This window comes from Protopterus annectens, chromosome 12.part0 (genome assembly GCF_019279795.1).
Source record: "Protopterus annectens isolate FY-2018-M chromosome 12.part0, PAN1.0, whole genome shotgun sequence".
Lineage (NCBI taxonomy): Eukaryota > Metazoa > Chordata > Ceratodontiformes > Protopteridae > Protopterus > Protopterus annectens.
Window position 1 is genome coordinate 1,126,575,757 of NC_056746.1, and position 14,212 is coordinate 1,126,589,968.

General features: G+C 36.9%; 1 protein-coding gene across 1 annotated transcript in view; it reads left to right on the plus strand.

Moving 5' to 3' along the window:
- Window positions 1–13,051, plus strand: part of LOC122817377 (signal-regulatory protein beta-1-like) — a 281,645-nt gene extending 268,594 nt beyond the window's left edge. Inside the window, exon 5 of the mRNA XM_044090570.1 lies at window positions 11,854–13,051. Within this exon, the coding sequence (XP_043946505.1) occupies window positions 11,854–12,021 (168 nt within the window). The 3' untranslated portion in view covers window positions 12,022–13,051. The remainder of the gene's footprint in view (window positions 1–11,853) is intronic.
- Window positions 13,052–14,212: the final 1,161 nt, after the last annotated feature.

The following is a 14,212-nucleotide window of genomic DNA, read 5'->3' on the forward strand; positions in this document are numbered from 1 at the left end:
GAACAGAGTCTTGGATCTCCCTTCGCACCACAGACCGGACACCTTGGAGGGTGAGTGGACGTACTCCTCCGGCCATGCTTGCAGAGGGGGGATGGGCCCCATCCCCTGCAGCGCTTCCACCCAAAGGTGGCACAGGGCCACCGGAGGAGGGTCCAGCCTGGGCACTAGTGCCAGGTGCAGTCGCCAGCTGAGGTGGGAGAGGTGGGTCCGCTGGGACCTGCCTTCCCAAGCGTTCTAGGTTTGTGGGTATGTTATGTTAGTTTGGGTTAGTGGCATATTATTCCATTCCAATTAGTTGTAACAGCATGCATTGGTATTCCCATTAAACAAACACCCAGATATTAACACCATTGAACAACGGGCATATCAATATCACATGCATTATTTGAACGGAAATACACAATCAAACAACATGCAGGGTTGATTAATGGCAACAGGCCATCAGGTTTGCAGGTATGAACAGGGCACATGCACAAACAGACATGCATATATTTGTGAACAGGACAAATGTCCATGGTTAATGAAATGTTCACATACCAATATTTAGTGAGTGTTTTAATTTGCAATTATATGGTGGGGTGGAGAAAGAAAATGATGACACATTCATAAGTTATACATTGATATACATTTGTAATAGGTACACAATTAACTTGAGGCTGATGTTTCAAAATGATTTTTATTTGACTGTCATGCTAGACCTGTTACAGATACATCACTATCCTAGTTATTTTGAATTTGATCAGATACATCATCCTGCTACACTTCGATGACAGGACAGGGGACAACTATGGCTGTTTAGTTTGTCAGACAATCATTCATTCTATCTGCAAATTGTTTACTGTCATCACCATATACAGATTTTGGCTTAAACATTCAAGATTCAGACACACTGAAATCAGTTTGGGATGTTAATTTGTAATTCCCACATGCATTTAGTTCTGTGGAGACACACTCAGGCTTATATATTCGGGGTTATTACTACTTTATTTATTGATACATGACCCTTTCTGTCACTCTCACACATCCTGCAATTTCACAGTTCAGGTTGGTACTTCTAGGCTTTGTTCACATATTAGACCTGTGGTGATTCAAACACTTTCCAGCAGCCTCACTTCTGTCATGATTCAGCATTTCAACAGGGGATATATCTCACATGTGATTACCTCGGATTCTGAAGCTGTACTCTTGAGACTACTGCAGGTTATACTATATTTAATTAATGGTGGGACATCTGTATTACAGCACTATTTATTTCTATCAATTATATTTCCAGTTACACTTGCATACTGCTGAACTTGTTGCAGCCATACCTGCAGACTTTCACTTCTTGCTTGCACATTATATTTCTTTTAATCAATACAGTGCAGTGTTCTGATACGTGCTACACTATAATATTTATTTACAAGTACTATGTGGGGTTACTAACCTGCATGGTGGCAGCCGCACCAGCCTCGGTCATGCGCCTTCAGTTCGCAGAGCGGACACCTGCAGCTGTAATACAAAACAAGTAATATTGGAATACACATCTCCATGGTATCAGCTAGTTGAATTCCTTACATACATAAGTAAAATGTAACTTACTCAGTAGTGGGGCACTGGGTGTATCCCGGGCCTCCTGGATCCATTGGGTCAACTGGTCTTGCTTACGCCGCTTCAGGTCCGCATGGTGGTGACGGACCTGCTCACCAGTGCGTGGTATGCCAGTAGCACTAGTAAGATCATGAGCCAACTGGTCCCATGCCTCCGCCCTGTATGCTCCCCATGAGACCTGGCCCTGCATGAGTTGGGCCTCATGATGGTGAACTAGGAGCCAGACCATGTATCTGGACTCCTCAACGCCCCACCGCTGTGCTCGAAAGCAACGTCCCTCCCCTACTCCACTCATTCTGCCTGCAGGTCTGTTCTACAATCGGTTCTGCTGTGTATTCCCGCCTATGGGGCTTATATATGCCGATTTTCCGCACATTTCTATGATTGGCCGTTTTGGAATTGTATCTACTTCACAGAAACTGCTTTATCATGCTCCATTCTGGATTATATCCTATATATATGCTATTTCTGCATTTCTAAGTACTGCTGTCATGGCTTAGTGGTTTAGTACCTTGACTCTAGTGCATGGTATCCTGGGTTCGAATCTGACCACTGATTTTTAATTTTCAAGACTGTCTAGAAATGAGTTGAGGACCTGTCAATCAAACATGCCAAAAGCACTTTTAAGCACTTAAAACCAGGTCTGCGCTCGTTTGCGTGGAGCTAACGCATGCGCACTGGCAGTTAGCTTGTGGGAGCGGCGCACAAACGGTGTGCGCTGGGATAAACCTTAATTGGCTGGTGACACACATGTTAAGCTGAGCACAGCTAGTTGCACACAGTTTGAGCCTGTTAAACCAGTGCTTAGCTACGGGCAAGCAATTTGCAGCTTTTTAAACACTACTCAGCTACAAGCACTCTGTCTCACTGCAGCTTAGCTATCAGTACATTTCTAAATATTTTTATTATTGTGTTACTTCAAAATATATGCTCCATTTCATTCCATTTTACAAAAGGGTATACTTTTACATTTGTACAATACTGTCAGGGGCCTTTTACTGCTTATTTACAAAAAAAAGGTTGTTGTGTGGGCTCGAACCCTGCCTGCCTACTCTTAAGCCGGCAACTCTACCGCTAAGCTATTTCTTCTTGGCTTACTTTGCATATTTAGTTCTCATATCCTTCTCCACTGCCTGCTAACTGCAATTGCGCTAGTAGCACACCCGCGCACACAGTAGCACACATTTACGGGTTTTAAAAAAAATAAAACAGCTTTTATTTTAATTTTATAGCATCTGTTCACTTTATACACTGATGGTCTGTGGGGGAATGTGTTGTGTAGTGTGTTTATTTACATTTCCATGGCCTCTCTCGTGGCTGTTTACTTTCAGCCATTCTACACTTCCGGGGGCGTGTCCGCATGCAGGGCTTAGCCTACGGACATGGCCCCTACTCTCTTACACGGACCGTGTAAGAGTTACAGTGTGATTCAGCATGCCTCATGCACCTCATGCATATGCATGACATGCTGACATCACACCGTTTAACTGCAGCCTCCGTGTAAGAGTTATAACTCTTACACGGAGGCTTCCTGAATCTGGCCCAATATGTTAGTAGTTATACAAATTTTTTTTGTGTTGTGCACTTTTGTCTGTATTTTGTTGAACATTTCAGGGTTAGTGAACTTATTTCCAAGGAATGCAATCCATCCAAGTTGAAATCTTCTGGTAGAAGTCTTATTGTGATTTAACCTGATTGGCCCGAGGGATTCACTGTGCAAAAGTCTTTTATCCTGCTGTGATAAGACTTGCATTTGCACATTGTGCAAAATCAGTACCCTGTGCTGTGTGTGTGTGTGTTTATACATATATGTGTGTGTATATATATATATATATATATATATATATATATATATATATATATAGTGTGTGTGTGTGTGTGTGTGTGTGTGTGTGTGTGTGTGTGTGTGTGTGTGTGTGTGTATATATGTGTGTGTGTGTGTATATATATATATATATATATATATATATATATATATATATATATATATATATATATGTAAATATATATTTGTGTGTGTGTGTGTGTGTGTGTGTGTATATACATACATGTGCCCCTCTTGCCCTCCACCCCCAGTCTTCAACAGTTTCCGGCACCTATGACTTTAAACCTATCCCATGCAATTGAAAACCTTGTTTCTGTATAGCTTTGGAAGATAGAAGTTCAGTATGCAAAGTTGCATTTCTTCCACCCTGTAATCCAATAACCCAAAGTTGCATTTCTTCCACCCAGTTTTATCACACTCTAAACTCAGCCAGTTTTATCACACTCTAATCTTACTCTAATCTCATCAAACTAACTGCTATCACAACCTCTCAAGACCTGCATTAGGAACTCTACAGCATTTTGCACTCTACTTCCTCCTATCTTCTTATCACTCACTTCCAACTAAAATTGCCTCATCTGCCAAATGACCTCTTTTTTTTCTGTACAGCTATACTCACCTATCTGACCTTTTTCTATTATCCTTACTTGTATGTACTTTAATTGTACTCTCAAAAACAAACAGAGAATGAATTACCCTCTGGTTATTTTCTTGTTACTTGTATCACTTGTACAGTGAATGTATTACTTGTTTATCTTACTGTGAAATGTAATTTAATTTGTACTGTAAAATTTCCAGTTGTATATTTTCTACTGTGGAGCTTTTCTCCCCGGGCCTCCGCTGAAAAAGGGCACAAGCTCATTCGGACAATCCCAGTCAACAAATGTCAAATAAATAAATAATAATAAATAATATGAGACAAGAATAAATAGTAATTACTAGTCTTTGTTCAGTATTCTTTTATAAGCAATAAATACTGCATATGTCGGTTATACTGTCGCACAATTCAGATCTGAAGTCATCTCCCAATGCCTTCTTCTTTCATTAATGCTTTGCATAACATACTCTTTACCATGTAAGATAAACTCCATAATTCATAAATAAGGTCCTTTTTCCACTAGGCTCAGTGAAGAATAAAGTAGGTAGAAGATATTCTCCAACCCACTAATGGAAAATATGTACTTCCTTCATTTGAATTTCTTCAATATAAATTGGGCCTCTCAACTAATCATTATTAGAAATATCTGAGATTAAGGTGTGCTTTTATGAGACTGGCTCTATAGTGAACTTTGCAACTCCCAGTTACCTCTAGTATGCAGATAAGGGAATTTCTTACTAGACAATATGAACTATAGGTCCCAATAAAACCTTTCAAGATGCAAATGGTCTTTGTTAATATAGATGAGACAACTAGGGCTTTTAAAGTATTGGTCAAAAATTTTGACTCCAGTATTGGGGATAGGGGAGTAGCATGTACAAAGATGTACATGTTGGACTTCACGTCCAGCGACTGTCTTTTTGAAAAAAAAAATTTCTGTTTCAGTTACAAGGACTTTTGACTCCTTTATGAGTATGCATTTGGAGTTCCAGAGTAATCCATTCCCAGGGGATAAAATGGAGCCAGAAGATCTGTTTCACCATTTTGGAAATGCCTTCCTATTGACAGTGTATAGCTTTGTTTATCAAAGTTAATTAAGGACTGCTTTTTTATTAGTTTACTTGACATTCATTTCTTTTCTCTGCCAGCCTGTCAGGGAGATAATATGCAATCAACCCTCATATTGACCCAGGTTTGGCATTACTATAATTGTTTCCTTTTTACACCTGAGTGTTAGTAGTTGTTTGTGAACTGTTATACCCTTATATTTGCTAATTAATTGTTGAGACATGTTGTTGTGTGATAAGGTTCTAAAATTCTGCATTTATCCTGTGCGAAAAAAAGGAAATTGATTAAATAAATACATGCATAAATAAGCAAGCTTCTTTTTCCCATGTACATCACATTAAGCAAACACACATCATTTCTTGTACGTATTAATTATTCTGCCCTTTAGCATACTGCCTTCTACTTTGGTCAGGTCAGTCACTTGTAACTGATATAGTAAATGCCTTGAAACAAGCACATTTAGCTTCAAGAGACACAATTTGTTTTCATATGAGCTTGATCTGAGAAGGCAGTAAATATAAACTAAACTATTTCACACCACAGTGCATTTTCATAATTTGCTAAGGCAGCATATATTGCCAAGTGCAACATATATACATATATATATATATATATATATATATATATATATATATATACATATATATATAAAATGTGATGGCATACGTGAATGAATAGAATGAATAGTGCAGAGGTATTGTCTACTAGGTAGGACAGGCATTTCTTCCTACTGTGGGCAATAAAATAACACCTTGGATATCTATTTTTAAATAGCCTTTAAACCATTAAATTTACCTGACAATGTTTTACTGAAATCTGCAATCTGCTTTTATAAATATATATCAATATTGATTTATACAGGAAAGGGCATGCATGAAATAAATAAGATTATGAATAAAAATTATGATGGTAGAGGAAGATTATATGGCCCACATGGTGTTTTCTAAATCTGATTCGTATGGTATCTAACTAGTAAACATATTATATTTAGTACCTCATTTGTTATTGCCGTGTGTACCCTGTTGAGTAGCTCATTTCTTATTCCAGCTATCATGCTGAGGTTAGCCACTGGGCTTTTGAACTGAAGCAACAACGTACCATGGAAGAGAGCTAAAATGTAGAGATTTATGCAAGAGTTAAGAAAAGATTAAACTATTTAGAATTCTAATCAACCAGGCAATGTGAAGAGTCTCCTAATATGAAATTGAAAATCCTGTTATTCTGTAAACATTATATCCACCACAGAAATGGCTTTTAAAAATCATCACAGAGAACCAGAAATAAGACCACGTTTTACTTTATAGAGTAAAATACCTTTAATATACAAGTCCATGTACATTTAATGATAGAGAATCTTTGTAGAAACTTAGTGTCATGATTTGGTCTTTAAGCACACAGAAATAGCTGTAGCTTTACGAAGAACACTGATAAATCTGATGCAAGCAAGACAAAATGTGATAGCAAAAATTATAATATTTTGTTAAATTATAGCTGAAAGGTCTGTTAAAGTGATGAATATCTGTGGATATATAATTGCCTATTTGTCCTCAAGGATTTCTCCAGGAAAAAGAACCCAAAACAAAGAAACCATTTCTAAAGGTTGTTCGATGAAGGCATAATTATTTCAAAATCACAGATGACCAATTCCCACTTTGCTTGACAGCACACAGGACAGTTGTTGCTAAAGCACATATCAGACGATGCCCCACAGAAGAGGAGTGTCACACAGTCAGTAAAGGAGCACAAGCATGGTTGCAGGAGCACAGGCAGAATTTTTAGAATTGTGCATCCACTTCCACAATGTTGCACTCCACTCTTCCTCTACAAATTTAAGTCTCCCCCATGCCATATAGTGTATTTTTAAAAACAGTATACATTTTTAGTACTGATAAAAGTCTCCTAAAGTGACAAGCTCAAGCTGAGGCATTCGGAAACAAAACAGCTGTTTAACAAAATCTAAAATGCAAAAAAAAAGCATGGAAAATAAGCTGGGGGGGGGGTTCAATTCTACCTTATCTCATTGCACACAAATAGTATATCCTAAAAATGCATATGCTGTGGCATACATGGCTTATGCCTGGAGAAACACTTGCCTGGTTTTTCATAGCAAAAACAATCCATAAAATCAATGTTTTGACAGAAATATGTAACTAAGTGTCATCAAGATCCTACATATTTTAGGCGGAACATGACTGCAAACAGTTTGCCATTAATAATTCAGCATAAAGGGCAGGGTTAGAACTGACTGACATTATGAGCAGTGATGCTTGTGGCATTAGCAGCCCTGTCTAGTTAAGGCAATCCAAATAATCCCTGTAAATGATACTGCTAGAGGCTCCACACCTCGGTTCACCGCCCAATCACTAGCATGCCTGCGGCCAAGGCAGTCCCAGCCCTCAGTGATAGTATTGGGGGCACTAAAGACAGGTGTAATAGAAGCAGAAATCAACAGATGGTCAGCTGGGAGGTATGCAGTGGGGGAGTTTGGCACTTTTTCTATTACAGTGCTGAGGTTATAAATAAAACTGCACAGCAGGATATGAAAAAACATATATGCAGGTAAGACAGCTAGCAGAAAAATGTAGTATATCCAATTAAATTAAATGCATTCTGATGTAAAGGTGTCTTCAAATTCTAGTAAGAAGTGTATATAGTTGTGCTATAGCATAATTATAGCAGAGGTTAATACCTGATGAATATTACCTAATAGTTTTATGTGAGTTTAATTCAATTTTATGAAGTTGTTTTGCACAGTCAATACATCTGAGTATGGAAATAAAAGGTAATTTATTAAATGAAGGGAGGATATAGTCTTACCTTTAAAGAACAGCAATGTCAGAGTACATGACTGCTGCCCACGGCTTGTGTTATACCAGTAGTTTTAGCGTGTAGGTCCTTTGTCTCATGAAAATAATGTTTGGTTTGACTTTCAGCCACATTGTTTTGTCAAGTTTGTTTGATCTGATGAGCTTTATCACAGAGGTATCCACAAAATCTGGTGAAGCAGTATCTCTCAGAGGTAAAAGAATGAAACTGGTCAAAGAAATCTACAAGAAAAATATTAATTATTTCATTTAGGAACATTATGTAGTGTGCAAAACATTGCTGGCTGGCCATATCTACTACATTAGAATTATGTTTAAGTTACATGTATACTATTTCATACTAATGAAACCACAGTTACATAAAGGCTCATGAAAAGTTATTTAATAGTAATGAAAAGCTGCAAAACAAGAAATAACATGTAATATATTAATTCCAGAGTAAAATGTCAGATTGTAGAGGACTCAAAGTAAAGGAGCAGAAGGCCTAGACAGAGGGCTGCTGTTAACAGGAGCAATAAAAATATATGTGTCACTGTCAGACATGGATAAATAGTGGGTAGGGATAGGCAGCAGTAAAAGACCTTTTGGGAAGAAAAATAAGACAAAATTCTAAGTTATTGTTTAATACATAATTCCTGATCTCCTTGACCACTGAAAAACCTTCCTTTCTGAGTGTTTTTCATCAGAAGAGTTTTTTTTTTACCTACATTATTGTTGTAATGACTATATAAAGACAATTCATATTTTTTGCCAACACATACCTAGGATGGAGTAGATCAGTTTTACTGAAGCCTAGATAAAGGAAGTATGTTATTTGGTTCTTTGAAGTAGTTGCCCTGTTTTCTCAATATGAAGGTATCTCGTCATTTTGATTGCCTCCTCATTTCACTTTCAAAATGTTACATTAGCTGCAGGTCATTACGCCGTTATGTGCAAAATTTCCTTGAAATATTTAAACTTCTTAGCAGATGATTTAAGTTTACACTGGTATTATCAGTATGATTATTGTTTATCTGCAAAGTATTATGATGCTTTGAGTCAGCTCATTTTCAAAACATATAACACAACCACCAAAAAATCTTACAAATGACAAACAACCAAAATCCGAATGGAATAAAATTCACAAGAGTCTTCAAAAGACACATAAAATGCATAGATTTATTCTAGCACCTCGGTATAAAACACCTTCATGGAATACAAATTCAATTACAACTACTGTTTAAATACACATTTTAATAATGATTAAACAATAAAATAATCAAGTAAACTCACGATTTATGGAACACATTAGAGACATTAAAAATGGAAGGAAAGAAAAAATTATTGCTGCTCACTTTATAGAATCACATAATAGTGAATATTCATTATTAACAGGATGTGTTTTGGAACAAATTAATTCTTTTTATGGAGATGACAACATTTTAAAAGACAAACTTTTATATAAGGAAAGTATTTACATCTTGAAATTTAATACCCTAGTCCCTAAAGGACTTAATGGGGAAATTAATTGGATGTGTTTGCTTTAAGAAATAATTAGTTTACTTGATTATTTTTATTGTTTAATCATTATTAAAATGTGTATTTAAACAGTAGTTGTAATTGAATTTGTATTCCATGAAGGTGTTTTACACCAAGGCGCTAGAATAAATCTATGCATTTTATGTGTCTTTTGAAGACGCTTGTGAAGTTTATTCCATTCGGATTTTGGTCGTTTATCATTTTCAAAACATGTAGTAGTGGCCAAATGTAATATCAAACTATGAAAGAAGTGGGAATGTAAGTGAGAGTGGCAAACAAACAGACAGATATAATCAACCAAAAAATGACTGATACCAAACCACCAGGTCTAAATGAGTACATAAGCATTAAATCTATTTTAACAGCTAGAGCTGAATGTGTTCGATAAACAACAGCATGTAACACATGTTTAATTTTATATAATGTTTTTAAATTTTAAATTGATTGTTTATTATATTGATATTTTTAAGTAGAAAGCAAGTTGTTTGCAATTTAATATGTAATATATTTTTTTCTTATTGAGAACAGATGTTTAGAATATCTCTTTAAAAATTCATTGGAAAGGTTTATTGGTGAATTGATTGGTAATTATTGTATTTGAAAACATGTATATAACTGAATTGTTGGCACCAGTGCTTTCATCTGAAGAAGTCTGTGTCTCAGATGAAAGCGCTCATTTATTTGCTTTTAAGTTATTAAAAATCGACTGTTGCACTTTATTTGTGGTACTGGACTCCTGTTCGTTGTTTGGTTTGGAAACAAACAGACATAGACAGAGTGAAAGGGAGCTGTTGGATGATAAATGTCTTAAAAGTAATTATAGGTCATCCGAGACAAGAGAGATAGTTTTGATTGCATAACAGGGGTCATAGTTATTCAAACAATTCTGCTACAGAATATTACAATTAGAGAAATCAGAGACATCAGAGAAAATAGAAGGCAGATGGGCCATGTGGCCATTTACATCTTCCCAATACTTATCCTACGACCTTACCTCAAATTTTAAAGAAGATATAGGCCAGTCATACCTGGGGTGAATTTGTAAACATCCATCCAAGTGTGTAACTCCTTCTTAAAGGAAGATAGTGCATCACATTACTTGATCTGTAGTGGAAGTCTGTTCCAGTGAAGGTGCAGTCATTGCCAGAGACATTATTTGTTTATCTGGTGATGCAAGCTCAGATTTCTGGTCCTAGTGCTCATTGTACAGTTTGATTTCTGAGATATAAGAGGTCTCGGACTGCTGGATCCCTAATGGACCTAAAAAGCAAGGCACAGATCATCCCTAAGGAGTCTACAGGAACCTGAATGCAGGGAAAGAGCCTCCTGTCTCTCCTGGTAGCACAGGTCATTTAGGCCTGTGATCTTTGTTAGGAATCTCTATAGTCCCAACAGCTGCCTACAATATTTAGTAAGATACACCTCAAAGGAGGCATCATATTCAGTGATGAGCCTGATCACTGCAGACTAGTGAAGAATAAGGACTTTGTTGGATCTAGATGAGCTACCCTTAACAATCAGCTGTGCCTGACAGAAGGATTTCCCGACCACTATTGCAACATGCTGATTAAAGGAGAAGGAAAAGGTGTTATCTACCCATGTTCCCAGGTCCCTAACAGCATCTTCATTTGGGAGTAGGGTGTTGTCTGTACTATAAGTTGGAATGAGGGATTGTTTACCAAACGCAACAACATTGCATGTTGTAGCATTTAGTGTTAGCCCATTTCCTGTGTACCGTTATAGCCATGTGTAAGTTCATGTTGTGGCTTCTGTATGTCAGAAGGGGATTTGAGGAATATACCCAGTTTGCAATCATCCACCAGTTTAGCTGACCAGACATCCTTTTTTTTTTCCTTTTCATCTGGAAATTAAACAAATATATGCTGAATAGTAGGGGAAGTAGGACAGATCCCCGGGGAACTCCACTGGTTACCTTCATGCTTTTTGAGGACACACTTGCTACCCTCACTGTGTGGGTTCAGTCCCTCAGCCAATTTGCTATCCACCTAACTACATAGAGATTCATTTGGAAGACATTTATTCTGTTAATTATGTTAGCATGTGGTGTGGCATCAAATGCCTTGGTGAGGTCAAGATATACTGTATGGACAGCATGACCACTGTCCAAGGCTTGTGTTATCCTTTTAAAGAAGTTTACCAGAGTCATTAGACAGGACTTACCCTTAACAGAACTAATGAGCTGGGGGTCAAGTCTTATAAGATTTTTAATATCTTAGTTTATCAGGTCAGTTATGAGCTGTTCCATAGCCTTACAGATGAGGCTCATCAGGCTAATTGGTATGTAGATTCTGGATTCTATGGACTGGCTACCTTTGTGAAGTAGCATCACCGCTAGGATACACATATCTGTCTGACACTCAGGATCACTACTCATTATTCACCATACTTTTTCTTTTTTTTTCCTCCAGTTTTCAAACAGGAAGGAAGTCATTTATGCAAATATACAGGTCTGCAGACAGCTCTCCAGTCAAAGCAGTGAGCAACGAAAACTTGCCCTGACAGAGTATGCCAGAGTTCGAGGGAAGGTTTTACAAGATGCTGCAACAGAACATTATGAAAGCATGCAGATTCCTTAGTACAAGAACAAGCCGAAAATTCTTCTCCCTTAACTACAGTTAAGCTTATATCTAGAAACAGTGAAGATTACTTTGTATTACTGCAAATCACAATTTATAATAGTTGCTGGATTTATTACCTAGTAAATAAATGGTTCTCTTTTTTGTCTAGCAGAAACTTTAGTCATAGATTCACTTTCTGCTGTCCTTCACATCCATAGCTAACTCTTCCTTCCATGGATGCACTATTCTGTCTAAATGCCCAGTTACTAATACTTATGTTCTTAACCCAAATAATAATTTATTTTTTAGTTTTAAAGGTTAATTGCAGTTTCTGAGCCTTTGTTCTTCCTTTCTGAATATGTCTCCATTTTCTTCATCCATCAGTGTTTAAGATGCGCTCTCTTTCAACAGGACACCTCCATCATTTTTATTTTCACTCTAAAATCACACTGCCTGTGAATTATAGAAAGTAGTCCTATCTGTTATGCCTAGCTCCCCTCATTAAAATAAGTGTGGTTTTGAGGTAAGTAGGTTCTCTTCATTCTATCATCACTTTTGCTTGTGCCCCCATATAATATCACAACAGATAGCATCTCTGTAAGGAGAACTTTTCAGCTGGACCAGTCCTCATTTCTGTGTGGCTCTACAACAGAATGTAAAGTAATGTACATCAAGACATAATAGGATGATGGTGACAGATGAGAATGGATTAAAACCTTCTAGATATACCAAGTGACTGCCTGTATTCAGAAATGACGTTCCCTGAGTCTTTGCCCCAAACTAGCATCAAATTAATTTGTTAAATAAAGCAGCCAGTGTGCTTACAAGAAAGTGTGCCCTGAAAAGAACTGTTGTTCTTAAGAAAATAAAAGCTCCAGAACAGGTAATAGACATAAAAAAATATTAATAGCAGAATCAACTAAAATATGGTTATGTTATTCAAAAGCTCACTGTATACATAACTGGACAATGGCACATGCATCACATGTTTTCCATGGACATATAGCCCTATCAGTTCAACACACGCACACACATACACACACACACACACACACACACACACACACACACACACACACACACACACACACACACGCACACGCACACACATGCAAAACACACACACACACACACACACACACAGACACTCATGTGTCTCTGTGCATGTGTGTGGGTGTATAGATAGATAGATAGATAGATAGATAGATAGATAGATAGAAAGATAGAAGGATAGATAGATAACCATCAGAAATGGAAAAAGACAAGGAAAGGCTCAAAACCAACTAATAATAATAATAATAATAATAATAATAATAATGTAAAAACATGGCATAAAATCCAGTCCACTGCACTTCATACAGTCCTAGAAACCCTATGTAAATTTGGGTAGGGTATCATTGAATAGTAAAGTGTTATTTAGTATAGCAGATTATAACCACTACATTAGCACAGAAAACATGAGACTTATACATACGCTGGATATGGAAGAATCCCGTACACTAGTTGTAAGATCATGGGATGTAATGTAGTCTGTTGTAAATTCCCACTCCCAGTAGTTAAATTTCATAACTTAAGCTCACATTTTACAACATGAAAGCACAGTTCATCCAGCAAAATGGCAGTCTTAAGCCAAGTACATTGCATGCTGACATTTTGATCTTTAGGCTTTCTAGATAATCTGCTGAAAAACTAAAAGACAGGAATGGCACCAATTTATTGCAACAATACATTAACAGATAAAGAAATGAAAGTCTCATTGCAGACACATATAAAACCTAACCAGAAAAATTCTTAAACAATGCTAATAAGTTATTTTTAATATTGCACTCAGGCCAACGAGCCAGACTTTACTAGCAATAGATAAGCTTTAGCCTTACTGAATATTATCTGGGTCTCATCATTCTAGCATATATCTGTCTATCTCTCTCTCTCTCTGTGTCTGCCTATCTCTAGTTTTGACAGTCAGCTTATCTATGTCTTTATCTGCCTATCTGTAGTTTTCCCCTACATTCCTCTTAAATTAGTTGAAGTTTCAACCACATGACAAAAGTCAAAGTTCACCTCATTGAAACACCTTTAAAAGTGGTTTGTTAAAATCCCTTCCTCCATACACCCTTACTTAAATATATTAACTTCAGAGGAATATAACTGCCTCATCTTAACTGGAATCTTGTTATTTGCTTAAAGATACTAAGAAGCATATTACAGT